We start from the raw sequence: 26,905 nt of genomic DNA on the forward strand, positions 1-26,905 counted from the left end.
CTTCCAGGTTGTAACACAGAGAATCTGTGGTTTCCATTATGTGCACGTGCCAGCATAGATTTCTAATGTGCCTCACTTCCTCGCAAGCACATGTATTAATCCACTGGTGCTGATGAGACTGCTTAAGTAGCTGTTTGGGTAATTTTGATGTCGCTTTAATGATTTTTGATCCATTCAAAAGATGTGCTAGGCTTTTCTTTCTTTCTTTTCTTTTTTCTTTCATTATTGAGATACAACTGATGAGCAATAATTTATAAGTTTAAAGTGTACAGTGTGTTGCCACCTACTCACTTTAAGGCCAGTGTCTGCAGAATCATGATGAAACCTTCGTCTGGGGGCAAGAAAAGAAGCCCGTTGTCTACATTTTCACAACAGAATGTCGACTCTGTTGCTTGTATCTAATGAGAGGGCTCTCTTTTCAACCAGAAATTCAAACAGCAACATTTCAGCAACTGAGCAGAATTTTCGCCCCTTCAGTGTTTCTCTTAGCCACAGCTTATTTGTGATACTTAGTAAGTGTGGTCCAGACTTGTATATCCTAATGATACTGGTCTCTGAGAGTAAAGAAAGGGAGACTAACATACGCCAGATTTCAGTTTCACAGTTTATCATTTAATCCTCAAGGAGTCCAGTCAGATGGGTATTATAGATAAAAAGAGGCTCAAAGATTAAATTCAAATCAAGTCTATCCAACTGCAAAGCTCCAGCATTTTCCAGTTCATTTTTGTTGCATGTCTAAGGCCTTTGAACTCTTCTCTGTTGAAGGCTGCACACTTGGCTATATTATCTTACTTCCTTGCTAAAACGCCTTCAGCTTTCATGCAGCAGTAATAAAAGAAATATGCATTTGAAGAACATTTCTGTACCTTTTGTGAAACTATAATTAATTGAGTATACTCTATTATCTAATTGCTTTTCTATATAAGTACCTATATGACACATTTTTCATAATTAGTGTCAAGATTAATTTTCCTCACAAGGTGAATTTATGAACTTCCTTTTAACCACTGTATCATATTAAATGAGCTGGACTCAAAAGGAGACCGGCAGAAAGCAACTACATTTTTTCTCCTACTGCCTCTTAAAACCTTCATTCTAGACTTGTTTCTCCCCCATATTTAGATGAAATTTTAGGAGGTTCCATACCTATTCCTTTCCTTTTCATTTTGAAGAAGTTTCATTTCAGTAAAAAAAAAAAAAAATCTTTAAAATCTTGTGTTTTCTGACCACAAAACATGATATATATCCACTTAACTAGTTCTTGGTTAATTTTCCTTAATAATGTTACATAGATTTTTAGAGACTTACAGATCTTTCATTAGATTTATTCCCAGGTATTTTCTATTTTTGATGCATTTTAAAAGATTGGGTATTTTATATTTGTTAGGTATATAGTTCTACATATGTTAATTAGGCAAAGTTTCTTAATTATGGTATTCAATTTTTTTTGTTATCTACTATTTTTGTTTGCTTATTTCAGTTACTAGAGGGGGAATGTGTTAAAATCTACTTTAACAGTCAATCAATATCTATTCTTTAAATATGTTGATGTAATATTATGATATGCACAGTTGTTAAATATTCCTTTTAGTTTTTATTTTTTTAATATCAAATTTGTTTCAAATTGGTTTCCATACAACACCCAGTGCTCATCCCAAAAGGTGCCCTCCTCAATACCCATTACCCACCCTCCCCTCCCTTCCACCCCCCATCTACCCTCAGTTTGTTCTCAGTTTTTAAGAGTCTCTTATGCTTTGGCTCTCTCCCTCTCTAACCTTTTTTTTTTTTTTCCTTCCCCTCCCCCCTGGACTTCTGTTAAGTTTCTCAGGATCCACATAAGAGTGAAAACATATGGTATCTGTCTTTCTCTGTATGACTTATTTCACTTAGCATAATATTCCTTTTATTTTTATGTAATGTGCCTTCAAATTATTTTTTTTTTAATTTTTTAATGTTTAGGGGCACCTGGGTGGCTCAGTCGGTTAAGCGTCCGACTTCAGCTCAGGTCACGATCTCACGGTCCGTGAGTTTGAGCCCCGCGTCGGGCTCTGGGCTGATGGCTCGGAGCCTGGAGCCTGCTTCCGATTCTGTGTCTCCCTCTCTCTCTGCCCCTGCCTCGTTCATGCTCTGTCTCTCTCTGTCTCAAAAATAAATAAAAAAAAAAGTTAAAAAAAAATAAATTTTTTAATGTTTAGTTTTGAGAGAGAGACAGAGACAGAGCACAAGTGGGGGAGAGGAAGAGGGAGAGGGAGACACAGAATCCAAAGCAGGCTCCAAGCTCTGAGGTGTCATCACAGAACTCACATGCCATGAGATCATGACCTGAGCCGAAGTCAGACGCTTAACTGACTGAGCCACCCAGGCACCCCTGTGTCTTAAAAAATTTTAAGTGTATCTGTGTGTGGTAAGAACACTTAACATAAGATATCCCATCCTCACAAATTTGTTAAGTGTAGATAGAATACAGTATTGTTATCTATAGGCTCAGTGTTGTACAGATCTCTAGAGTTTATTGATATGTCATAACTGAAACTTTATATGCATTGATTAGCAACTTTCCATTTCTTCCCCCCCCCCACCCCCACCTAGCCTCTGGCTATCACTATTCTATTCTTTGCTTCCATGGGTCTGTCTATTCTAAATACCTCATATAAGTGGAATCATGCAGTATTTGACCTTCTATGACTAGCTTATTTCACTTAGCATAATGAAATTATGAATTATCCTCATTCATATTGTGCCATATTACAGGATTTACATCTTTTTTAAGACTTATGATATTCCATTTTATGTGTATGACACATTTTTAATCCATTTATCCATTGATTGTCATTTAGGTTATTTCCACATTTAGGATATTATGAATAGTGCTACAGTGAGCACGGGAGTGCTCATATCTCTTCAAGATTCTGTTTTCAATACTTTTTTGTTTGTTTTTGTTTTTATCTTGTTTTATTTTTATTTTTTTTAATTTGCATCCAAATTAGCATATAGTGCAACAATGATTTCAGGAGTAGATTCCTTAGCACCCCTTACCCATTTAGCCTATCCCCCCTCCCACACCCCCTCCAGGAACCCTCAGTTTGTTCTCCATATTTATGAGTCTCTTCTGTTTTGTCCCCCTCCCTGTTTTTATATTACTTGTGTTTCCCTTCCCTTATGTTCATCTGTTTTGTCTCTTAAAGTCCTCATATGAGTGAAGTCATATGATTTTTTTTCTTTCTCTGAGTAATTTCACTTAGCATAATACCCTCCAGTTCCATCCACGTAGTTGCAAGTGGCAAGATTTCATTCTTTTTCATTGCCGAGTAATACTTCATTGTATATATATATACCACGCCTTCTTTATCCATTCATCCATCGATGGACATTTGGGCTCTTTCCATACTTTGGCTATTGTTGACAGTGCTGCTATACACATGGGGGTGCATGTGCCCCTTTGAAACAGCACCCCTGTATCCCGTGGATAAATGCCTAGTAGTTCAATTGCTGGGTCGTAAGGTAGTTCTATTTTTAGTTTTTTGAGGAACCTCCATACTGTTTTCCAGAATGGCTGCCCCAGCTTGCATTCCCACCAACAATGCAAAAGAGATCCTCTTTCTCCACATCCTCGCCAACATCTGTTGTTGCCTGAGTTGTTAATGTTAGCCATTCTGACAGGTGTAAGGTGATACCTCCTTGTGGTTTTGATTTGTATTTCCCTGATGATGAGTGATGTTGAGCATTTTTTCATGTGTCAGTTGGCCAGCTGGATGTCTTCTTTGGAGAAGTGTCTGTTCATATCTTTTGCCTATTTCTTCACTGGATTTTTTGTTTTTTGGGTGTTGAGTTTGGTAAGTTCTTTATAGATTTTGGATACTAACCCTTTATCTGATATGTCATTTGCAAATATCTTCCCCCATTCTGTCGGTTGCCTTTTAGTTTTGCTGATTGTTTCCTTTGCTGTGCAGAAGCTTTTTATTTTGATGAGGTCCCAGTAGTTCAATTTTGCTTTTGTTTCCCTTGCCTCCGGAGGCGTGTTGAGTAAGAAGTTGCTGCGGGCAAGATCAAAAAGGTTTTTGCCTGCTTTCTCCTCAAGGATTTTGATGGCTTCCTGTCTTACATTTAGGTCTTTCACCATTTTGAGTTTATTTTTGTGTATGGTGTAAGAAAGTGGTCCAGGTTCATTCTTCTGCATGTCGCTGTCCAGTTTTCCCAGCACCACTTGCTGAAGAGACTGTCTTGGATATTCTTTTCTGCTTTGTCAAAAATTAGTTAGCCATATGTTTGTGGGTCCATTTCTGGGTTCTCTATTCTATTCCATTGATCTGAGTGTCTGTTCTTATGCCAGTAACATACTGTCTTGATTACAGTTTTGTAGTAGAGCTTGAAGTCTGGGATTATGATGCCTCCTGCTTTGGTTTTCTTTTTCAAGATTGCTTTGGCTATTCGGGGTCTTTTCTGGTTTCATACAAATTTTAGGATTCTTTGTTCTAGCTCTGTGAAGAATGCTGGTATTGTTTTGATAGGGATTGCATCGAATATGTAGATTGCTTTGGATTGTATCGACATTTTAACAATATTTGTTCTTCCTATCCAGGAGCATGGAATCTTTTTCCATTTTTTGGTGTCTTCTTCAATTTCTTTCATAAGCTTTCTGTAGTTTTCAATGTATAGATTTTTTTATCTCCTTGGTTAGATTTATTCCTAGGTATTTTATGGGTTTTGGTGCAACTGTAAATGGGATCGATTCCTTGATTTCTCTTTCTCTCACTTCATTATTGGTGTATAGGAATGCAACTGATTTCTGTGCGTTGATTTTATATCCTGCAACTTTGCTGAATTCATGAATCAATTATAGCAGTTTTTGGTGGAATCTTTTGGGTTTTCCATATAGAGTATCATGTCATCTGCAAAGAGTGAAAGTTTGACCTCCTCCTGGCTGATTTGGATGCCTTTTACTTCTTTGTGTTGTCTGATTGAAGAGGCTAAGACTTCCAATACTATGTCAAATAACAGTGGTGAGAGTGGACATCCCTGTCTTGTTCCTGACCTTATCCTTCTGTCCCTACTTTCTTGAGGGTTTTTATCAAGAAAGGATGCTGTATTTTGTCCAGTGCTTTCTCTGCATTTATTGAGAGGATCATATGGTTCTTGTCCTTTCTTTTATTGATGTGATGAATCACATTAATTGTTTTGCAGATATTGAACCAGCCCTGCATCCCAGGTATAAATCCCACTTAGTCATGGTGAATAATTTTTTTAATGTATTGTTGGATCTGGTTGGCTAATATATTATTGAGGATTTTTGCATCCATGTTCATCAGGGAAATTGGTCTGTAGTTCTCCTTTTTAGGGTGGTCTCTGTCTGGTTTTGTAATCAAGGTAATGCTGGCTTCATAGAAAGAGTTTGGAAGTTTTCTTTCCATTTCTATTTGTTGGAACAGCTTCAAGAGAATAGGTGTTAATTCTTCCTTAAATGTTTGGTAGATAGAATTCCCCTGGAAAGCCATCTGGCCCTGGACTCTTGTTTTTTGGGAGATTTTTGATTACTAATTCGATTTCCTTACTGGTTATGGGTCTGTTCAAATTTTCTATTTCTTCCTGTTTCAGTTTTGGTAGTGTATATGTTTCTAGGAATTTGTCCATTTCTTCCAGATTGCCCATTTTATTGGCCTATAATTGCTCATAATCTTCTCTTATTATTGTGTTTATTTCTGTTTTGTTGGTTGTGATCTGTCCACTTTCTTTCTTGATTTTATTTATTTGGGTCCTTTTTCTTTTTGATCAAACTGGCTAGTGGTTTGTCAATTTTGTTAATTCTTTCAAAGAACCAGCTTCTAGTTTCATTAATCTGTTCTGTTTTCTTGGTTTCGATAGCATTAATTTCTGCTCTAATCTTTATTATTTCCTGTCTTCTGCTGGTTTTGGGTCTTATTTGCTGTTCTTTTTCGAGCTCCTTAAGGCATAAGATTAAGTTGTGTATCTGAGATCTTTCTTCCTTCTTTAGGAAGGCCTGGATTGCTATATACTTTCCTCTTATGACTGCCTTTGCTACATGCCAGAGGTTTTGGGTTGTAGTGTTATCATTTTCATTCGCTTCCATATACTTTTTAATTTCATCTTTTAACTTCTTGGTTTGCCCATTCATTCTTTAGTAGGATGTTCTTCAGTGTCCAAGTATTTGTTACCTTTCCAAATTTTTTTTTGTGGTTGATTTCGAGTTTCATAGCATTGTGGTCTGAAAATATGCACGGTATGATCTCAATCTTTTTGTACTTACTTAGGGCTGATCTGTGTCCCAGTATATGTTCTATTCTGGAGAACGTTACATGGGCATTGGAGAAGAATGTATATTCTGTTGCGTTAGGATGGAATGTTCTGAATATATCTGTTAAGTCCACCTGGTCCAGTGTGTCATTCAAAACCATATTTTCCTTTTTTGATTAGATGACCTGCCCACTGCTGTGAGTGGGTTGTTGAAGTCTCCAACCCTTTGCAAGAGGGTCTCACCGAGCAATGGCCGAATGCCAGCTGCACCCAGGAACGCTTGCAGGACCCTGCTGCTGCCAATGCCCTGAGGCTGCGGCCAGGTGCCAGCCTGCCCCAGAAAAAAGTTCATGAGATAGTGTAGCAGGCAGCGTTTCAGGGATTATGGAAAATCACACCACACATCTGGCACCAGGCTTCAACCTTAATGACCTTGTTCCAGCACCAGCGAATGTGGTTTTCTGGGGTCTGCTGGGACCAGGTGGCTTCAACAGTCTCCACCAAATGTCCTTCCAGCAGTGGAACCGCTTTTCCCCGTGTGGTCTGGGAACCTCCCGGACCCCACTCAGTTCCTGGGGATTCGCCCTTCCCACCAGAGCACTGCCAGTATTGAGCTGTGGAGTTGCAGACTTTGCACTCCCCTTGTTTACAGTCTTAATGGAATTTAAACCTTCTCCTTTCTCCTTTCTCTCTTTTTAGTTTAGTCCCTGCGGCTATTTCCAATTTTCCACTTTCCCTCCAGCTGCTTTTGGGGAGGGGTGCTTTTCCCATATACTTCCCCGCCCCCCACTCCCCCACCCCAGTCTCCATCCTCTCTCCGCTCACAAAAGCACCCTCCTCCCTGCACCTTCTTGCTCCCTAAGTTCACTTCTCTACGCCATTTACCTGCTGAATTCCTCCAGTCAGTTTTCTAGGTGTGTAGGATGGTTTAGTGTTGTTCTGGCTGTGTCTCATGGATGCGAGACATACAAAAAACTTCCATGCTGTTCTGCCATCTTGGCTCCTCCCTGTTTTCAATTCTTTAAGATAAATACCTAGAAGTGTGATTGCTGGATTATATGATAATTCTATTTTTTATTTGTTGAGGAACCTTCATACAGTTTTCCATAGCAGCCATACAATTTTGCATATGTATCAACTGTGTGAACTGTGTGAAAGAGTTCCCTTTTTTCCGTATCCTCATTAATACTTGTTGCCTGGTTGTTGATAATAACCATCCTAATGGGTGTGAGATAACATACCATTGTGGTTTTCATTTGTATTTCCCTGATAATTAGTGACATTGAGCATTTTTTTGTATATATATTATCCATTTGCATATCTTTGGGTAAATACCTGTTCAAGCCTTTGCCCATTTTTTAATAGCATTATTAGTTTTTCCCTAGAGTATTAGGAGGTTTTGTTTAGTAGTAAGTATTTTGGATATTAACCTTTTGTCAGATATATGGTCTGCAAATATTTTCTCCCATTCTATAGATTGCCTTTTTACTTTGTTGATTGTTTCCTTTGCTGTGCAGAAGCTTTTTAGTTTGATGCAATGTTACTTGTCTATACATCTGATAAGAGATGAACATAAAAAGATAAGAGATAATTAGTGTTGGAGAGGATGTAGTAGAAATGGAGTGAATGCTTATGCTCTGTTGGTGTAAATTTAAATTGGTGCAACCACTATGGAAGAGTTTGGAGGCTCTCCATGTAATTAAAAATAGAGCTATTATATGATCCAGCAATTCCATTTCTAGGTGTACATCCAAAGGAAATGAAAAGAGATTATCCAAGAGATATTTAAATTTCCATGTTTGTTACAGCATTATTCACAATAGCCAAGATGTGGAAACAACCTAAGTGACTTTCAACACATGAATGGATAAAGAAGATGGGATACACACACACACACACACACACACACACACACACACACACACACACAGTGGAATATTCTGCTATGAGAAAGAAGAAAATCCTGCCATTTGTGCCAACATAGATGGACCTTGAGGGCCTTGTGCTAAGTGAGATATGTCAGGCAGAGAACAACAAATACTGTATGATACCATTTATATGTGGAAACAAAAACAGCCAAGCTAGTAGAGTTGAATGGTGGTTACCAGTATGTGAGGGTGGGAGATAGGGAGATATTGTTCAAAGAACACAAACTTGCAATTGGAAGATGAATGAATTTGGGAGATCTAATACACAGTAGAGTGATTACAATTAACAATATTGTTTTATATACTTGAAAGTTGCCAGGAGAGTAGATCTTAAATATTCTTACTACAAAAATGACATGGGAATTTGGTGACATAATGGAGGGAGATATTAGCTAACACTGAAGTGCTAATCCTGTTATAATATATAGGTATGTCAAATCAACATGTTATACACCTTAAACTTACATAATGTTGTGAGTTAGTTACATCTTAATAAATCTGGAAAAAATAGGGGGTTCCTTAGTAGAGATTCTAACCATAATAAAAAGGGTAAAATTCTTAAGTCTAGTTAAGTTCTGATTATCCATTACCTGGTATATTGCTTGGAACTACATTCCACCTGTCTTATCTCTTCTGGGGGAGGAGGTGGGTAGTAAGGTATTTAGGCTGAGAGAACAAGAAATGACAAAGGGTTTGACAGTAAGATATTAGCCTCAAACTCCCAAATTCTGGACAGTTGATTTATAGAATAAACTTGTAATAATTTATGCATTCTTGAACTGTGAGTTTTGATGGTCGCCTTCTGTTTTATGAGGCACTTGATAATGTGTTGAAAAGAGGTTTGCTGAGCTATTTGTATCCTTGCCTTTTTTTCCACACCACCAAGTAAGTACCTTTAGGGTGGAGATAGCATTGGTACTCTAGTATCCATTGATAGGATTTAAATTTATAGGATTGTCTCTAAAAAAAACAAACAAACTTGTATTTGAAGCTCTAAGTAGCTAAGGTATGACAAAGCACTGGAAAACTGTATTCAGGTAAATTGTTTAGTACTTGAAAGTATTACCATCTTCAGCTTTGTTTAACACAAACATCTCCTTGGCACTCTTGAATGAATTACTCATTGTTTCTGTGTTTACAAATTTTTTTGAAATTGTACATACAATGAACTCCTAACCTCTTTACTACTGAGTGTTAAATTGCATGGGACTTTTCTGTTCAAAGGCCCAAACTAAAGAATTCCTGGGCTCAGTCATAATAATGACGGTGAATACCATCCTCTAAAATATAAGCAATGGTAATACTGTACTTTGCAGTAGAGTTCTGCAATCTTTAATTGAATAAAGTATAACCAAAATAAAATGTCAAGTAGTTGGAATCATAGAGCACGTTGCCTTTTCACCCTAGCTCCTTTCACTTAGCAATATGCATTTAAGTTTCTCCATGTCTTTTCATGACTGGATAGCTCATTTTTTTTATACTGCTGAATGATATTTCATTGTACAGATTTACACAGTTTGTTTATCCATTCACCTTTTGAAGGACATTGTGGTTGCTTCCAGTCTTGGGTGATTCTAGAAACATTTGTGTGAATTTTGTATGCATATAAGAATGTAACACAATTGGGTACATACTCAGGAGTGTGATTGGTGGATTGTATTGTAAGACTATGTTTAGGTTTGTAAGAAATTGCCAGTTTTATCAGGTTTTTGGATTTCAGCCATTCTTATAGGTGCGTAGCAGTATGTCCTTATTGCTTTAATTTACAGTTACCATTTTTATATGTGCTTATTTGCCATCTGTATATATTATTTGATAAGGTAATTGTTTGGATCTTTTGCCCATTTTTAAACTGGGTTGTTCTCTGGGGCGCCTGGGTGGCTCAGTCAGTTGAGTGTCCCGACTTCAAGTCAGATCATGATCTCACGGTCCCTTGAGTTCGAGCCCCATATTGGGCTCTGTGCTGACAGCTCAGAGCCTGGAGTCTGCTTTGGATTCTGTGTCTCTCTCAAAAATAGATAAACGTTAAAAAAAAAAAAAATTAAAAAAAAAATAAATTGGGTTTTCTTATTTCTGAATTTTAAGAGTTCTAAATATATTTTGCATACCAGACTTTTATCAACGTGGGTTTTGCAAAGATTTTGTCACAGTCTCTTCCTTGTTTTTTAATTTTGTTAATGGTGTCTTTGCAGAACTGAGGTTTTTAATTTTAAGAATGTTCAATTTATGAATTTTTTTCATGGGCCATGCTTTTGGTTTTACGTCTAAAAACTCATTCTCAAATAAAGTCACCTAGATTTTCTCCTTATGTTATCTTTTGGATGTTTTATAGTCTGCGTTTTAAATTTAGGCCTAAGATCCATTTTTTTTTTTAATGTTTATTTATTGTGAGACAGAGACAGAGTGTGAGCAGGGGAGGGGTAGAGAGAGGGAGACACAGAGTCTGAAGCAGGATCCAGGCTCTGAGCTGTCAGCACAGAGCCCAATGCAGGGCTCAAACTCAAAAACCGTGAGATCATGACCTGAGCCGAAGTTGGACCCTTAACCGACTGAGCCACCCAGGCACCCCCGCTATGATCCATTTTGAGTTAATTTTTTTGGAGAGATGTAAGGTCTAGGTCTAGGTTCATTTTTGTGTGTGTGCATGGACGTCCAAGTCTTCCAGCCCCATTTGTTGACAAGACTATCATTTCCCTACTGAATTATCTTTGCTTCTTTGTCAAGCTTCAGTTGCCTATAATTGCATAGATCTGTCTCTGGGCTTTCTATTTTATTGCATTGATTAATTTGTCTGTTATTTTTCCAATATCATGCTGTCTTGATTACTGCAACTTTATAGTAAGTCTTAAAGTCAGTTAGTGTCCAGATTTTTAAAGAATTTTTCTCTTTGCCTTCGGTTTCGAGCAGTTTTGACCATGATATGCCAAGTGTGGTCAAGTTTTTGTTTGTTTTAATTTATCCCTTGTTGGGGATTTGTAATACTTTATAAATCGATGCTTGATTTTTTCTGTAAATGTTTGGAACTTCTCCGATATAATCTCTTTAAATAGTTTTTATTTCATTCCTATATCCTCTTCTGAGATATAAAGTAGAATATGTTAGACCTTTACACTGTATGTTCTGTATCTATTATATTCTTTCATATATTTTTCATCCCTTTGTCATTCTTTTTTGTAAATGTTTTCTTCTGACCTACCTTCGAATTTATCACTTCTTTGGTTGTATTTAACCTGCTTTTAAATCCATCTTTCTTGGGGCACCTGCGTGGCTCAGTTGGTTGAGCGGCCGACTTCGGCTCAGGTCATGATCTCGCAGTCCGTGAGTTCGAGCCCCGTGTCAGGCTCTGTGCTGACAGCTCAGAGCCTGGAGCCTGTTTCAGATTCTGTGTCTCCCTCTCTCTGACCCTCCCCTGTTCATGCTCTGTCTCTCCCTGTCTCAAAAATAAATAAAAATGTTAAAAAAATAAATAAATCCATCTTTCTTAATATTGATTATTTTAATATTTATATTACACATAAATTTATGTAATATTTATGTAATAAATTTATTTACATATTTATGTAATAAATTTATATATTTCAATTTGTATTATGGCTTTTAGAACTCTCTTGGAAATTTGAAAAATTTTTAAAGTTTGTTTATTTTGAGAGAGAGAGAGAGAGAGAGCACGAGTGGGAGAGGAGCAGAGAGAGAGAATCCCAAGCAGCCTCCACGCTGTCAGCACAGAGCCGATGTGGGGCTCTAACCCACAAACTGTGAGATCCTGACCTGAGCTTTTAAGTCAGATGCTTAACCAAGTGAGCCACCCATGCACCCCAGGAAGTCTCAATTTTATCTGTTATTTCCTTCCACATATCAAAAAGAAAATCTATTTCTGATGATGCCAGACATGTTTTTGAGTAGTTTACAAGCTGAGTGGTTTTTACATTTTTAAAGTGTCATTAAAGAAAAAAAAATAGACGAAGAATATACAACAGAGACTGTACATGGCCCACAAAGCATAACACATTTACTAGCTGCTTTTTACGTAAAAAGTTCACTGACCCATAAAGTAGATTCTTTATATATCTGTTTCTGTTATCCTAGTGATAATAGATATCTCCTATATCTGGTTGGTTTTGATGTGGTATTGGATATTGTACATGAACAATCACAGAGTTACTTTGGGACTAGGTTGATATTAACTTCTTCCAGAGAAGATTGAAATTTGTTCACTAGGCAGATAAAGGCACTACCAATCTTCAGTCACCCTCATACAATGAGAGAATGAGCTGATTCAAAGGTGGACTTCCATCTTTCTGAGGGCTGCTTGACTTCTGCTTCTCTCTTATATCCCAAAGCAAAGCTTGGGGACTTAGTGAGGATCTCGTTCTTTGTGTCCCCTGAGTACTGAGTCCATTGAGATCTTTTAACTACCTCTATTAGAATCTGCTTCTGTTGGAATTGGCAGCTACGTCTGGGATAAAAGCAACCCAAAATGTCACACTCATCACTAGGTTTCCATCTCTTCTCTAGTTTTAACTTCCTAATTCTTTTTTGCTTTGTTAATGATGTGTGGCTTTCATACAGGTTTTGAAATATTTTTTCTAGCTATTCTAGTTCTTAGTGTTGGTTCAAATTATTTTGATTATCATTATTGGAAATAAACTCTTATATTTACTTATAGGTAGTGAAGTGTTTGTTTTCTGCTTGGTTTCACTTCTGCTTTTTTGCTATTTTTATTTCAGATAGCTTCATTATTTCCCATGTATGTTGTGGGGTACATTGAGCCAAACAAATTTCAGAAGATCATTTATATGAACATGGTAATATTTTTAACATTTATAAGTCAAATATTAAAATAAGATTTCAGGGTTGATAAAACAGAACTGACTCTATTTTATGGGGGTACCTCCTCCAAGTAGTATTTAATGTATATGATGTTGATATTATCCAGAAGGAAAGATTATACTATTATATATCTACATCTATAACATCAGATAGATTACACTCTATCAACTAGACTATAGATATTTTATGTTCTGTGAAACTTTAAACATTTTTAATGTTTTATTTATTATTATCATTACTTTTGAAACTGCCTTTTCTCCCTGAGATCTGAGATTTTTAGCACTTTGCATTAATATGACCCTGTAAATTTTATGTTTTTGCATTTTTAAAATCTTACTTTCTAAATACGTATATATATATACTTCAGCTAAGAAAATAAAATATGGCCTTGTTAGTTATGGAAATCTTCAAGTAGTCCAACAAAAATAAGAGTAGAAAATTAATACTTACTTTCTTACTATATTCTTTCTATATTCTTACTATAGTCTTTCTTACTATATTATTCCATCATTGAATCAATAGAAACAATAGTGTTTTTTCTGTTTTCTTTATAGCAAGTAGCAAATAGAGAAATAAAATGAAATTCTCCTGTATATAATTTATGGTGTTGAAAATATTTAAAACCTATCAGTGTGTTGAAATTCTATTATCATTTGACCAAGATCTACTTATGTATTTATCAATCTTATTTATGCATATAACATTTGTATTAGAAGTGACTATGCCTGTAGACAAAGTATGCATCATGCTGTTTATCTAGTCACAATAAAACAGATGTTTCTTTTCCTCAATTTTCAGATTTCAGTTCTCCTTTGTTTTGTGTTGATGTTTGGAAATCCAATGTATTTATCTTCTTATTATTCATCATCTTTGTTAATGACATGGGTAAGTGTTTGCTAAGCTCCTGAAGATTTGTTTTTACCTGTCAAATAGTAGGTTTACCCATGTGATATAAGCTTAGGAGAATAAATAGTGCCCTTTCCGAATTATTGCTCACATGAAAAACTGTTTCCCAAATAATGCTTTCTGTCTATCTTATCCTTGAAAAATGAATACAATCCAAAATTTACCTCTTTAAGGCAATGCCCAAGTAAATATTTTAAAAACAATCATAAGCTAATAAGACTTACTTTAAAAATATGCCATCTATGATAAAAATTAGTTATTTCTTTCTATGTCAGTTTAGTACACTAGTTATTGCAGTGACACTGCCGTTGCCCAAAGCATTTTTGAACTCCTCTGAAATGCCTACACAGACACAGATGGTGGCACATTCTTTTGAATATCCTCAATGGTGGCAAATCTTCATCTTTCAAGGGTGGATTTAATTTTTGGAAATGACCAAAGTCTTGTGAACAAGGTGGGTGATTAGATCTTGGGTAATATAGATCTTGATCAAAATATGGTGTGACAATAAAGTAATTAGACTGATTTTCTTGCACCATAAATTATCTCTGGAAAAAAATTTATCTCTGAAGGCAGTTTAGAAAGAGGAGTTTCAGACTGTTTTAAGCAATGGCAACATGATGAGAATAATGCATGTGACTTACTTTCATGGGATAACACTCATTTGGATTATGTATTTGGAAGGGTGGTTCAGTAAATTCGTTTTATTACTTTAGAGTCACACTTCTAATATTCATGAGCCAGAGCATGGAGTGTTTTCCTCCACTGGAATGTTATTGGGGTATTCTCTTTTTGTAATGATTAGAAATGATACGAACCACAGTAATACCAAAATGTGGCACTTTTCCACATATGGTACATAGATGGGCTCTTGGGATTTCCCCTATATTTTAATATTTTGGTCCCCAGCCTCTTTTTCCCCCCAAATAAGTAATCCCTACTTTTTCTCTCTCCCCAAAAACCTTTCAGCATTTTGTCAAATTTTGTCAGTATTACTGACAAGTAAATTACTTTACAAGTAAAGTATTTTTACTTGTAAAATACACAAGTAAAAAATTGTAAAATATACTTGTAAAATATTGTCAAATATACAAGTAAAATATTGTAAAAAAAAAGTATTTTTACTTGTATTACTTTACAAGTTAAGTACTTGTAATCATCTACCCCTTTTTACGAAAGCATTTTGTTTTGAAATATAGCACACGTGTAGAAAACTACGTAAAACAAATGTTTTACGTACTTAGTACTGACTAGTAGTGATAAATACTGATTAATGAACTGTTATTTGACAAAGTAACTTAAGCTGCCGTCAAGTCAAAATTAGAACTTGTCTAACCATTCTCGAAGCCCTCTGTGTGTCCTGCCCAATTATAACTCCCTTGCACTGCTCTAAAGCAGGAATAGCTGTCTTGATTATGGTAATTACTCCTAGCTTTCATTTATAGTTTCATCAATTAATTTTCTATTTTTACCTACAGCTTTTCTATATATCTTCCTTGTTTTGTTTCCAAGAAATTTATTTGTTAAGAATTCAGGTCATTGAACGCAGCACAGGAAGGTGCTGTGGTCTAGGTTTTGCTCTTTGAATCCTCATTGGGTGATTTTACATCTTCCTTTGCCTTCTTTATTTATAATACAGTTTATCCTCGAACAGTGCAAGGACTAGGGATGTTAAATCCCCATGCAATTAAAAATCCACATATAATTTTGATTCCCCAAAAACTTAACTACTGGTAACTAATGTTGACTGGAAGCCTTGCTGATAACATAAGTAGTCAATTAACACGTATTTTGTATGTTATGTGTCTTATGTACTGTATTCTTAAAGTAAGCTCTAGAGGAAAGAAAATGTTATTAAGGAAATCATAGGAAGAGAGAATACATTTACAGTACTGTACTGTACTTACCAAAAAAATTTAAGTTGACACATGCAGTTCAAACCTGTGTTGTTTCAGGGTCAACTGTATATTAATAATTAGGTCTAAAACTTGGACAGGTTCAGATTTGATTCCTTTGGCAAGTCCATAGTATTGTTTTTTTAGCAGGAGGCACATAATATCTGGTGCCTCTCTTTTTATGGCGGCAGCCATCAATGCTTAGTACCAGATCCACTAATTAAATAGGGATTGCAAAATGGTGATATATCAGTCCCTCACTTACAGTTCATATAGGAAAATAAAGTACATGTCCAAAGGAGGGAAGTTGGGAGGAGGTAGAAAAATATTTGAAGAAATAATGGCCAAAACTTTTCCAATTTGATGAAAATTACCAACTGAGATACAAAAAATCTTGTTGAATCTCAGTACAAGAAACTGAGAGAAAGCTAAATAAGGCACATGATAATCAAATTGCTCAAATTTAGTGATAAAGAGAAAATCTTAAGAACAGCCAGAGAAATAAGACCTATTAAATGTAGAAGAACAGAGGGTAAGGATGTCAAAAGATTTTTCATAAGAAAAATAATGCAAGCAGTAAGATAGTCAAGCAACATCTTTATAAAATACTTAAAGAAAAAAAAAAACATTGGGAATTTGTAATTATATACCCAGCAAATATATCCTTCAAAATGAACACAAAGACTTTATGACCAGCACATTTTCACTAAAATAAATGTTGAAGGGGGTCCTTCACATGGAAGAAATGATATATTAGATGTCAGTCTGGCTCTACACAAATGAAGGGCACATGCAATAGTAGCTAAAGGTAAATATGTAAGGTTTTCCTGACATTTTTAAAAATATTTATTTATTTTGAGAGAAAGAGAGAGAGAATGTGTACGTGTAGGGGAGGGGCAGAGAAGGAGAGAGAGAATCCCAGGCAGGCTCTGTGCTCTCAGCATAGAGCCCTTGTGGGGCTTGATCTCGTGAACCCATAAGATCATGACCTAATGTGAGATCGTGTCCTGAGCTGAAATCAAGAGTTGGACACTTAACCGACTGAGCCACCCAGGTGCCCCCCTGCCATTTTTAACCACATTGTTGGACTTTGGGGGCATCATGCTCTGTGAAATAAGATAAATACTATCTTTCAATTTGTGTCTTTAGTTTCTTTCAGCAATGTTTTGTAGTTTTCAATGTATTAAGTCTTTTACCTGTTTGAGTTTATTCTTAATACTTTTTTCCAGAGGCTATTACAATTACAAATGGGATTATTTTCTTAATTTCCTTTTCAGAGTTTTCATTTTAGTGTGTAGAAATACAAAACATATTTTTGCATATTGATTGTGTGTTGTGCTTCTTTGCAGAATTTATTTATTCCAAGTGTGTGTGTGTTTTCTATGTAGAAAATCACATCATCTGCAAACAGAGATCGTTTTACATCTTCCTTTCCAATTTTTTATGCCTTTTATTTCCTTTTCTTGCTTAATTGCTGTAGCTAGGACTTCCAGTACTATGTTGAATAGAAATGGTGAAAGTTGGCAACCTTGCCTTCTTCCTGATGTTAAAGTAAAAGCTTACAGTTTTTCACCACTCAGTATGATGTTAGCTGTGGGATTTTCAAATATTGCCTTTATTGTGTTGAGGTAATCTCCCTCTATTCCTAGTTTGTTGAGAGTTTTTATCATGATAGGACACTAATTTTTTTCAAGTGCTTTCCCTACATCTATTGAGATGATCTTGTGATTTTTAATCCCTCATTCTGTTAATGTAGCATGTTACATTAACTGATTTGCATATGTTTAACCATCCTAGCATTGCAAGATCTCATTTAATCATGGTGAATGGTCCTCTTAATGTGTGCTGTTAAATGTGGTTTGCTTGTATTTTGTTAAGAATTTTTCCATTTGTGTTCATCAGGGATATTGGTCTGTCAGTTTTCTCAGTGTCCTTGCCTGGCTTTGGTATCAGGGTCATGCTGGCCTTAAGAAATATGTTTGGAAGTGTCCCTCCTCTGCAGTTTTTGAAACAGTTTGAGAAGAATTGACATTAATTTTTCTTTAAATGTTTGGTAGGATTCATCAATAAAGCCATCTGGTCTTTGATTTTTTTCTTTGTTGTGAGGTTTTTGATTATTTGTTCAATATTCTTACTAATTATAGGTATGCTTAGAGTTTCTGTTTCTGTATGATTCTGTCTTGGTAGATTGTTTGCTTCTAGGAATGTGTGTCTTCTATGTAATCAATTTGTTACTATCTAACTGTTCACAGTAGTCTCTTATAATCTATTTTGCTTGAGTTTAGTTATTTCAGATGGGAGAGTATGTGTGATTCCTGTTATATCAACTTGACCAGAAGCAGTAGTTCCATCCCGATTGATTTTAATTACTTACTTTATTTTGGGGGTGAAATATTATCATGTTTCTAAGAATAAGAAATATATAAAAAGTTGTACTCAGAAAATGTCACTCCCTCTCATTCCCTCTACCTTTTCTCTCCAGTTTTCTTTTCACCTTGGTCCTGCCTTTCCTGTAAGATATCTCATTGGTTTTCTGGTTTTCCCATTTAGTTGTTTTTTCTTTTTTACACTAATAAATATTTTATATATATATGTATATTTATTTATCATATCTCCTCTTACTTACATGAAAGGTAGAATACTTAGATAGTCTTCTTCACTTTGGTTTATCAGCCTATTGTATATATCATGCAACAACCTATCCTGGATACAATTCCATATAATGTCATAGAGATCTTCTTCATTCTTTATATAGTTTCATAGTACTACACTGGGTATGTTCCGTAGATAATTCAAATACTGTCCAATGTCTGGGCATCTAGGTTGTTTCCTATATTTTGCACTTACAAACAGGTTGCAGTGTATAATTTGGTCCATTTATATTTTCTGTTGTTGGAAGCTCAGGAATCCTGGCTCACCTTGAGCTAACTAGATGCTGCAAAATCCTACTCCAAATCTAAGTAACACACAGGCCTAAGATTTCGGTTTCTTATAGGAAGCTTTTTCTTCCAAACTCAAATACCCCAAACTTTTTCACCCCAAACTCAAATACCTTGTGAGCTTGTAGCAATGGCAGGAGGAGTATTCCTAGTCCTTGAGTATCTTTGTCAGTTTGGGTTGCTATAGTAAAAATACTATAGACAGAAATTTATTTTTCACAGTTCTAGAGGCTAGGAAGTCCAAGATATCAGCCAATTTGTTTCTTGGTGTGGGCTCTCTTCTTGATTTACAGATGCCTTCACTATATTCTCACATGGTCAAGAGACAGGCATCTCTCCCATGTCTCTTCTTATAAAAGCACTAGTCCCGGGGCACCTGGGTGGCTCAGTTGGTTGAGCGTCTGACTTCGGCTCAGGTCATGATCTCACAGTTTGTGGGTTCAAGCCCCACATCAGGCCCTTTGCTGACCGTTTGCTCGGAGCCTGGAGCCTGCTTCGGATTCTGTGTCTCCCTCTCTCTCTGCCCCTTCCCCGCTCACACTTTGTCTCACTCTGTTTATCAAAAATAAATAAATGTAAAAAAATTTTTAAAAAATAGTAGCACTAGTCCCATTCATGAGGGCTCTGCCATCATGGTCTAATTACCTCCCAAAGGTTTCATCTGTTACGTCAGAGTGAGGATTAGGGTTTCAGCACATGCATTTGGTGGGGGACATAAACATTTAGTTGATAACACTGAAGGGTATGATTTTTGAGGACCCCAGCTTTATACATGTCTCAAGTCCAATTTCTTACCTTCCATAGCCCCAGGCCTTTTCTTCTTTTGATGTAAGCCCATTGTTGCAACTTTATTCTGCAGTCCTTCTTGAAGACTACCCTAAGTTTTCTCCTACATGTTTGTTTTTTAAAGTCATCTGCTTTCTCTGGCATCTGGAAAACTCATTTTCTTTCTTATAAGTTCAGTTAGGTATGTTTTTAATATTTTGTTTTTATTTTTATTTCATCCCACTACAATATTCAACCCACACAGCACAGTGCCTGGCGTCCAGCACCCACAGTCACTCTAGAGCACTTCTCCTTAGTCCCCTTCATCTAAATAAATTTCCAGTTCTACCAGCATCTGTTTTTCCACAACTGTGTGCTTCCCACCCCCAGGTACCTCTTAACTGTTTGTTTGAGACAGAAGGAGTGAGAGAAAGCATGCAAATGGGGAGAAGGAGAGAGAGAGAGAAGACAGAGGATCCTAATCAGGCTCTGTGCTGACAGCAGACAGCCTAATGCGAGGCTCACACTCACAAACCGTGAGATCATGACCTGAGCCAAAGTCAGATGCTTAAATGACTGAGCCACCCAAGCATGCCCAGTTAGCCATTTTTTAAAAATTTAAAAATATTTTATTTAGGAATTTGGGGAGGAAGGATTTTCATGTTATTTTAGACCACTAATTTTGCTGGGCGACTTAACATATATCCTTGCATGGACACACCTCCCACAAACAACCCACACCCTCAGAGGAGTAACCTGCACAAGGCATCACAGCTAATTCAGTGAGGAATTAACTTGCTTCTAGAAGCAACTTGCTGGTACATAAAGCATTGAGCTGTCACTAAAAGGAAATCTGCCATGTCCAAATTTTGAAAAATCAACAATTAAGAAGGAAAATGACTGGTGATAGCCAAGATGGAAGGGGGTGGCTGGGTAATTTTTAAAATGTATCAGTCATATAAAATGTCAATTTTATTTAATTGTTTAATTTTATATCATGTGCATTTTAGGTGATAATTCTAAAGAGAAATCAAATTCAAAGATTGGGAGTGTCTGAACTCAACTTTTGGGTAAGATTCAACATTTTTTACCATTTCTTCGAACTTTTTATTTCTATAAACTGAATACAGACAGTATACTTTAAAACTCGAATGACTTATAGTCAATAAATCTTATAAATACCTACTAATATGGGGCAAGAAATAGTCCTTAGTGACATCTACAAGTCATTGTCAGAAACGAGTTCATGTATTTCAGTACCACTCTCACGCCTCCCTTCCTTTACTTTTCACCCTGCTATATATACCCTTACTGCCTTGCTTTGTAAAAAAAAATTTTTTGCCTTGAGTTTCTCCCTTTAAATTTACTAACCTTCTCTTCAAAATAACTCAGCCTGTAGTCCTGCCCCTACTTTCTGTTTTTCTTTTCTCTACATCTGTCTATCATCTATCTGTTCTTCTGCTTCCCATGTTAGACTATTATTTTTGTCCCTGTCACATTTTCCCTACAGTCTCCCAGCCCCTTCTTATATCAACTCAGACACCACCTAATCTTCTTTTGACTTCTTCCCACACATGCAAATGGATGGCCCACGTTAATTCTATGTTTGTGTGTTTTGTTTCCAAGTAAACTCAGTATGCTGTTGGGTAGACACTACAATTACTAATTCTCGTAATATTGGACAGGTGACACTCCTTTTTTATCTCTTGATCTTTGATGTAGATGTACACCTATGAAAAAGTAAAACCTGCCATATTGAAGAACTATGTGATTACATATGATATATTAATAGGGGAAAGCTGGAGAAGTTATGGTAAGATAAGGTAGATTTCTACTCAGAATGCAAAAGGACAAAGTGTATTGAGTTGCCAGTCACTCGCTACTGAAGGCTTTCTCTAATGGTGAAAATACAGAAATATTTGTGCACTTGAATTAGTGGATGATATGACTCTTCTAATATATGATTTTTCTAGTTCACAAAAATTAGCAGTTTTTTCCAAGATGAAGCCAGGAAATTGATGGAAAACTCAAAGATCTTCATTTAATAACTGAACTCAAAGTCAAAATTTCTATTACAAACTGTTGAAAAATGGCAACAAACAGAATAGCATCCATGGACATTTAGGAAATTCTGCCAAAGCTGTACTGAGATTTATTCTCTTCTTTTCAGTTTTAGACTGGAAAGAGTAAAAATTAAGCTTTCAAGTCAAGAATTCAAAGAAACAAACATCTAAGGAGAAAAAAGTTGAGATATAATTAATGTTCAAAACATTTATTTTTTAAAGCTGACAGAATTGATGTCAGTCTTTTGCAAAGGGGAGAAATAAATTTTAGTTATCTAAACAATACAAAGGATATTCTGGCCTTTTATGGCTTTTTCCCCATAAAAGGCAAAAAGGAAAAGCAAAGATATTTTGTTAACTAACACTTTTTCTTGCAACCCCCTTCCTCCCAAAAAAACTTGGCGTTTTACTATTCCAAGTAATTCTTTCATACCTGTGGAATAAAGATTATATTGCATATCTTACTCCATATGGTATTTAGAAGCCAAGGTCTGAATGCTGAGTGTTCTCATTGCTACACTGTTTCCTTGCTTCTAGACCCATACTTCTAGACCGATATAGATACATATGCATACATACATCTAATATTTGTATCATTGAAATTCCACAAGGAGAGGTAAAAGAGAGTGGGGCTGAAAAATTTTGAATATGTAATGGCTGAAGACTTTCCAAATTTGGTAAAAGACATGAATCTACAGAGTCAAGAAATGGAGTGAATCCCCAGTAGGATAAGCCCAACAATATCCATGCCAAGACACATCATAATTAAATTTCTGAAAACTAAAGACAAAAAATCTGAAAAGCAGGCAGAGAGAAATGACATGTTGCCTATAGGGCAAAACTGATTCAGATTACATTAGCCTGAAACTATGGGGCCAGAAGGAGATGGCGTAACATTTGTCAAATGCTGAAAGAATTGTCAACTGCAAATTAAATGTCCAGGGATAGTGTCTTTTAGGAGTGTAGGGGAAATAAAAGACATTCTCAGATGAAGGAAAACTAAGAGAATTTGTTGCTAGCAGAGCAACCCTTAAAGAATAGTAAATGGAAGTTCTTGAGGCAGAAACTAAATGACCAGAAGGAATCTTAGAACATCAGGAAGAAATTAAAAAAAAAAAAAAAAAAAAAGAAAGAAAAAGAAAATGGATACATAAAGGAGTAAACGTAATATACTATTCTTGTGTTTTTCTTTTCATGTGTTTCCTCTTGGCTTATTATTTATCTAGATGTTTGAATCAAATTTTAATTAATTTATTTTTTCTCTCATTTTTATTGATATGAGTTTTTGAGGCCATGGATTTTCTTCTGATCATTGTTTTACATGACTTTCTTCATTCCTAATATGTAGTTTTCATTATCATATTTGAAAAATAAATTTTTGTTTCTCTTTCACTTAAGACCTGTTTTAATAGTAAGTTTGTTAATTTCCAGGAGGGAAGGACCTTTTTTTCTTCTAACTTTGTTATTAATTTCTAGTTTTATTACATCACGATGATAGAAGACATTTTTAGTTTGTGGACCTACTGGGTGCTTTCTCTGTGACCTAATGGATGATCATTTTTTTGTGAATATTTTATGTGTGCTTGATGAAGGTGTATCCTTTATTAGCAAGACATATTTTGATAAATTTATCCACGAAATTTATTTTTAAATGTTTTGGTCTTTTATATCTTTATGTATTATTTGCCCACTGACCTCTCTTGTATTGAAAAAGTGTATTTAAGTCTTTTAATATTAATTAGTGTGTTTTTGTTTCTCCTTGAAGATCCAGTAACTTCTGTTTTATAAGGATGGTTGCAATACATAGATATTCATACTTAATTATATTTTCTTCATGAATTGTGTCTTTTAGTGTCAAAATAATTTCTATATCTAATGCTTTTTGGTGTGAAACTTAGTGATGACAGGATTATAAGCTTTAGTTTCTTATTAGCTTTGGTACATTTTTGCCGCTGTTTCATTGTCACGTTTTTTAATCTGTTTCAGTACATCTTTGTATAGCACAGGTCAAACACCGCTTTGTGAGAATTTGAAGAGTTTTATTTATGTTGTAAATGTTATATTATTTTTTGTATTTACAATTTCTCTACATATTTCATTACACATTTCTCTTTCATTTTTAACTTCCTATATTCAGGAAAGTTGTTCCCTCAATTATTGCATACTTGAAACTGTTTTTCTGTAATCTTTATACCTGAATGACAGATGGACTAGATATAAAGTTCTTGGTTCCGACTTTCTTGAGTGTCTTGAAAATGCTTCTACACCGTTTTATTGCTTTTATGTTTCTTTTAATATGCATGGTGCAAGCCAAATTTTCTTGCCCTTCTAAGTTATGTGCTGAGAACTGTTACGGACTTTTCTTCCTTTTTAAGTTTTACTAGGCTATGTCTCGAGGTAGTTTACCATACTGGTCAATTTTCCCAATTCCTGGTGGGTCCTTTCCACATGTAAGTCCAGGTCTTTTATTTCTAGGAAGTTTTCTTGGATTGTAGTTTGAATACTAGTGTGAATTCATTGCTCAGTTTTTCTTTTTCAGGGACTCCAATTACAAACATGTTGCCTGTCTTCTGTTTCTACTACTTTCTATGATTCTTTTATTTCCTTGTTTAATCTCATTTTTATTCTTTTGTGGGTGGTTTTTTTTTTACGGTCTTCAGTGCTTTTTTTGAATTTTTATTTAAATCTCTGCTCCTTTAGTTACCTTGAGATTGTCTTCATTTTTCAATGGTTTCCCTCTTTTCTTCCATTTCTTTTTCTATATTTAATAAGTACTCTCAATTTTTTTCTGGTTTTGTCCATTTATGTTCTTAGTTTTAAAAAAATTATGTCTCTGAATGCTTATTTGAGCTTACTTAATTCAGCGTTTAATTCTGCACTGTAGTTTTTTCTGCTTTGTAAGATTTTTATCATTCATTTGAATGGATATCAGCAGCTGAAATGTTTGACTCTCAGTTTTGTTACCTTCTTATAGAAGCTCTATTATAGATAATATAGACATCTTTCATCTAATTAGTTTGTGTTCAGAGCAGGTATTTTCTAATCCAGGTGCAGCCTTTTGTCAATGTAACAAAATCTGGTTTTATCAATTACTAACTTCCTTCCTTCATCTTTCAGTGACAGTAGTGATTGTCTTTTGTTTGGTCCTTATTTATTTTTCTGGATACTTGATTAACCTTTCTTCCTTATTTCCTTATCCACACATTCTTCAGAGGGTTTCTCTCTTTCTTTTCCCTTCCTCTCTTTCCAGAAGTAATGCCTTTCTGAGGTCAGTTCTTCTCATACTGAGCCCTTTAAGTCCCCGCTCTGTAGCTCATTCTCCAGTCTCCTGGCTCTTCTCACATGTAAGGTGGACTTTCTCTCCCTCCGGTTATTTCAGTTCATTTTAGGACTCCTCACCTCCCTCTCTCCTCTTCTGCATGATTTTGAGACTCCCCTCATTCTCTGCAAAGGCTTAGATCAGGAACTTGAGGTTTAAGTTTGCTGTATATGTTGTTTCTTTCTATTTACAGGTAATTTGAAGTTTGTACTGTTACCTGTTTTTTATATTTGTGATTGCATTGTCCTACTTGTTGGATGAGTGTGGAGAGATTTGGATTTAGTCTGCTATAATTTTCCTCAGGCTACCTAGAAGTCCACATCTGTGCTTTTTCTAATCAAGGTTAGCCAAAAAATAAACAAAACGACAGAAACCCCCACGTGAGTTTTAGTTTCTATTTCTCTCTTTAAAATGAAAGCTTAAGTTTTGAAATTTTCCTTTCTTGAGGAAGGACTCATATAATTCTATTTCCAAAAGAGTGGTAGAAGAATATTTTATAATTTAATCCTATTTTTGAAAAAAGGACTTTTCTGCTAGGAAATAATATTTGGAGCCAAACATATAACTCCTTTCTTCACAGAAATTGACAATAAATAACTTGAAAAATACTCTTTTAGAATTTGTAGAACTCTAGTGTTGTTATGTAGTTTATACCAATGTCATCTGTTTCAATTCTTGCCTTTAAACATAATTTTCTAAAGGAGCAACCTTTTTTTAGACCACATCACTAATATAGTTTTCCATACCATGATTAAAATTTCCCATACCGCTTGTGGATATGATTGAATTTTGTAGCTGGGTAACTTACGATTTTTAGTGCCTGACTTCTGTCTCTTTCTTTCTTTCACTTACTTTCTAGCTGATTCAAGGCTTTGCCTGGTTGTGTGGAACAATTATTTTGAAATTTCTGACATCTAAAATGTTAGGTGTTTCTGATCATGTAAGTACTTTCTAGTTAAAGCATAAAACTTCCTATGAATATGTAGCTGGATGAAAACTTTAAAACCATCTATTTTTACCTCTTTAGTTTATAGAGAGTAAGTGCCTTTTCAAGGTCCTGGAGTTAGTTATTGGCAGACTCAGTAATAAAACCCTACAGTTAAGTGATCTTTTCAACCCACTAAGAAAAAACTATCAATGAATGCTAACCTAGCCATCCAGAAAAAAAAAAAAGAATAATATCTTAAGTAGTTATGTGTTTATATTTCATTAAAATACGAATTGGGGCACCTGGCTAGCTCAGTCAGTAGAGCATGTGACTCTTGATGTTGGGGTTGTGGGTTCAAGCCCCATGTTGCGTATGGAGATTACTTAAAAAATAAACTCCTAAACAAATAACCTCATTTATTTAAATAATAAGTTACTCATTTATTGAAAATGTTAACATATGAGCAGTCTGTACTCAGCTTTGAAATATAATAGTCAAAATCTTAATGTAGTTTTATTTATGTATAGTTAATAGACTAAAATTAAGATATGACTTGATATTTTTAAAGCTTTTCTTGTTATGTAAAAGGAAAGTGGTAAATGTTAAAAATCCTCTATCTTTTCATCTTCTAGAAAATATATGGACCTATCCCTCATGTGTGGTGTGTGTGTGTTTTAAAGCCAGTGTCTTACATAATAGCCCTTGTCAAAGCTTAAGTCCCTACTTAGCTAATCAGTTTAAGGGACAGAAAACAATGCAGAAACTTACTTTTGATTCTTACTTTCTGTTTGGATATGAGCATACATGAGCAAATCACACAGTAACCTACTCTGAAACGTACTTCATCTCATACTATCTAATTAGAACCCTGTCTAATGCTGAAATTTCTTCATCTTTAACAACAGATTATGGTCCTTAGTCTCTAAAAGGTCAAGTGCTATCACTCTCCAGTAGAATTGAGCTAGCATACATGTTCAAGTTAAATAAAATTTCAAAGTATATGGATTTATCTGCCATTTATTGGTAGCTCTGTATGGTGATTTATTAGGTTTATTTGTTGCTGCTGTTCTCTGGTATGTCTGA

General features: G+C 35.4%; 1 protein-coding gene across 1 annotated transcript in view; it reads left to right on the top strand.

The window, feature by feature from the left end:
* The window catches only part of DPY19L2 (dpy-19 like 2), a 95,083-nt gene that overhangs the window by 31,726 nt on the left and 36,452 nt on the right, over nt 1-26,905 (top strand). The window contains exons 10-13 of the mRNA XM_015065059.3: nt 12,905-12,982; nt 13,806-13,892; nt 20,523-20,582; nt 25,754-25,834. Of these exons, the coding sequence (XP_014920545.2) occupies nt 12,905-12,982; nt 13,806-13,892; nt 20,523-20,582; nt 25,754-25,834 (306 nt within the window). The remainder of the gene's footprint in view (nt 1-12,904; nt 12,983-13,805; nt 13,893-20,522; nt 20,583-25,753; nt 25,835-26,905) is intronic.

Source organism: Acinonyx jubatus, chromosome A2 (assembly GCF_027475565.1).
Source record: "Acinonyx jubatus isolate Ajub_Pintada_27869175 chromosome A2, VMU_Ajub_asm_v1.0, whole genome shotgun sequence".
NCBI classification, from domain to species: Eukaryota; Metazoa; Chordata; class Mammalia; order Carnivora; family Felidae; genus Acinonyx; species Acinonyx jubatus.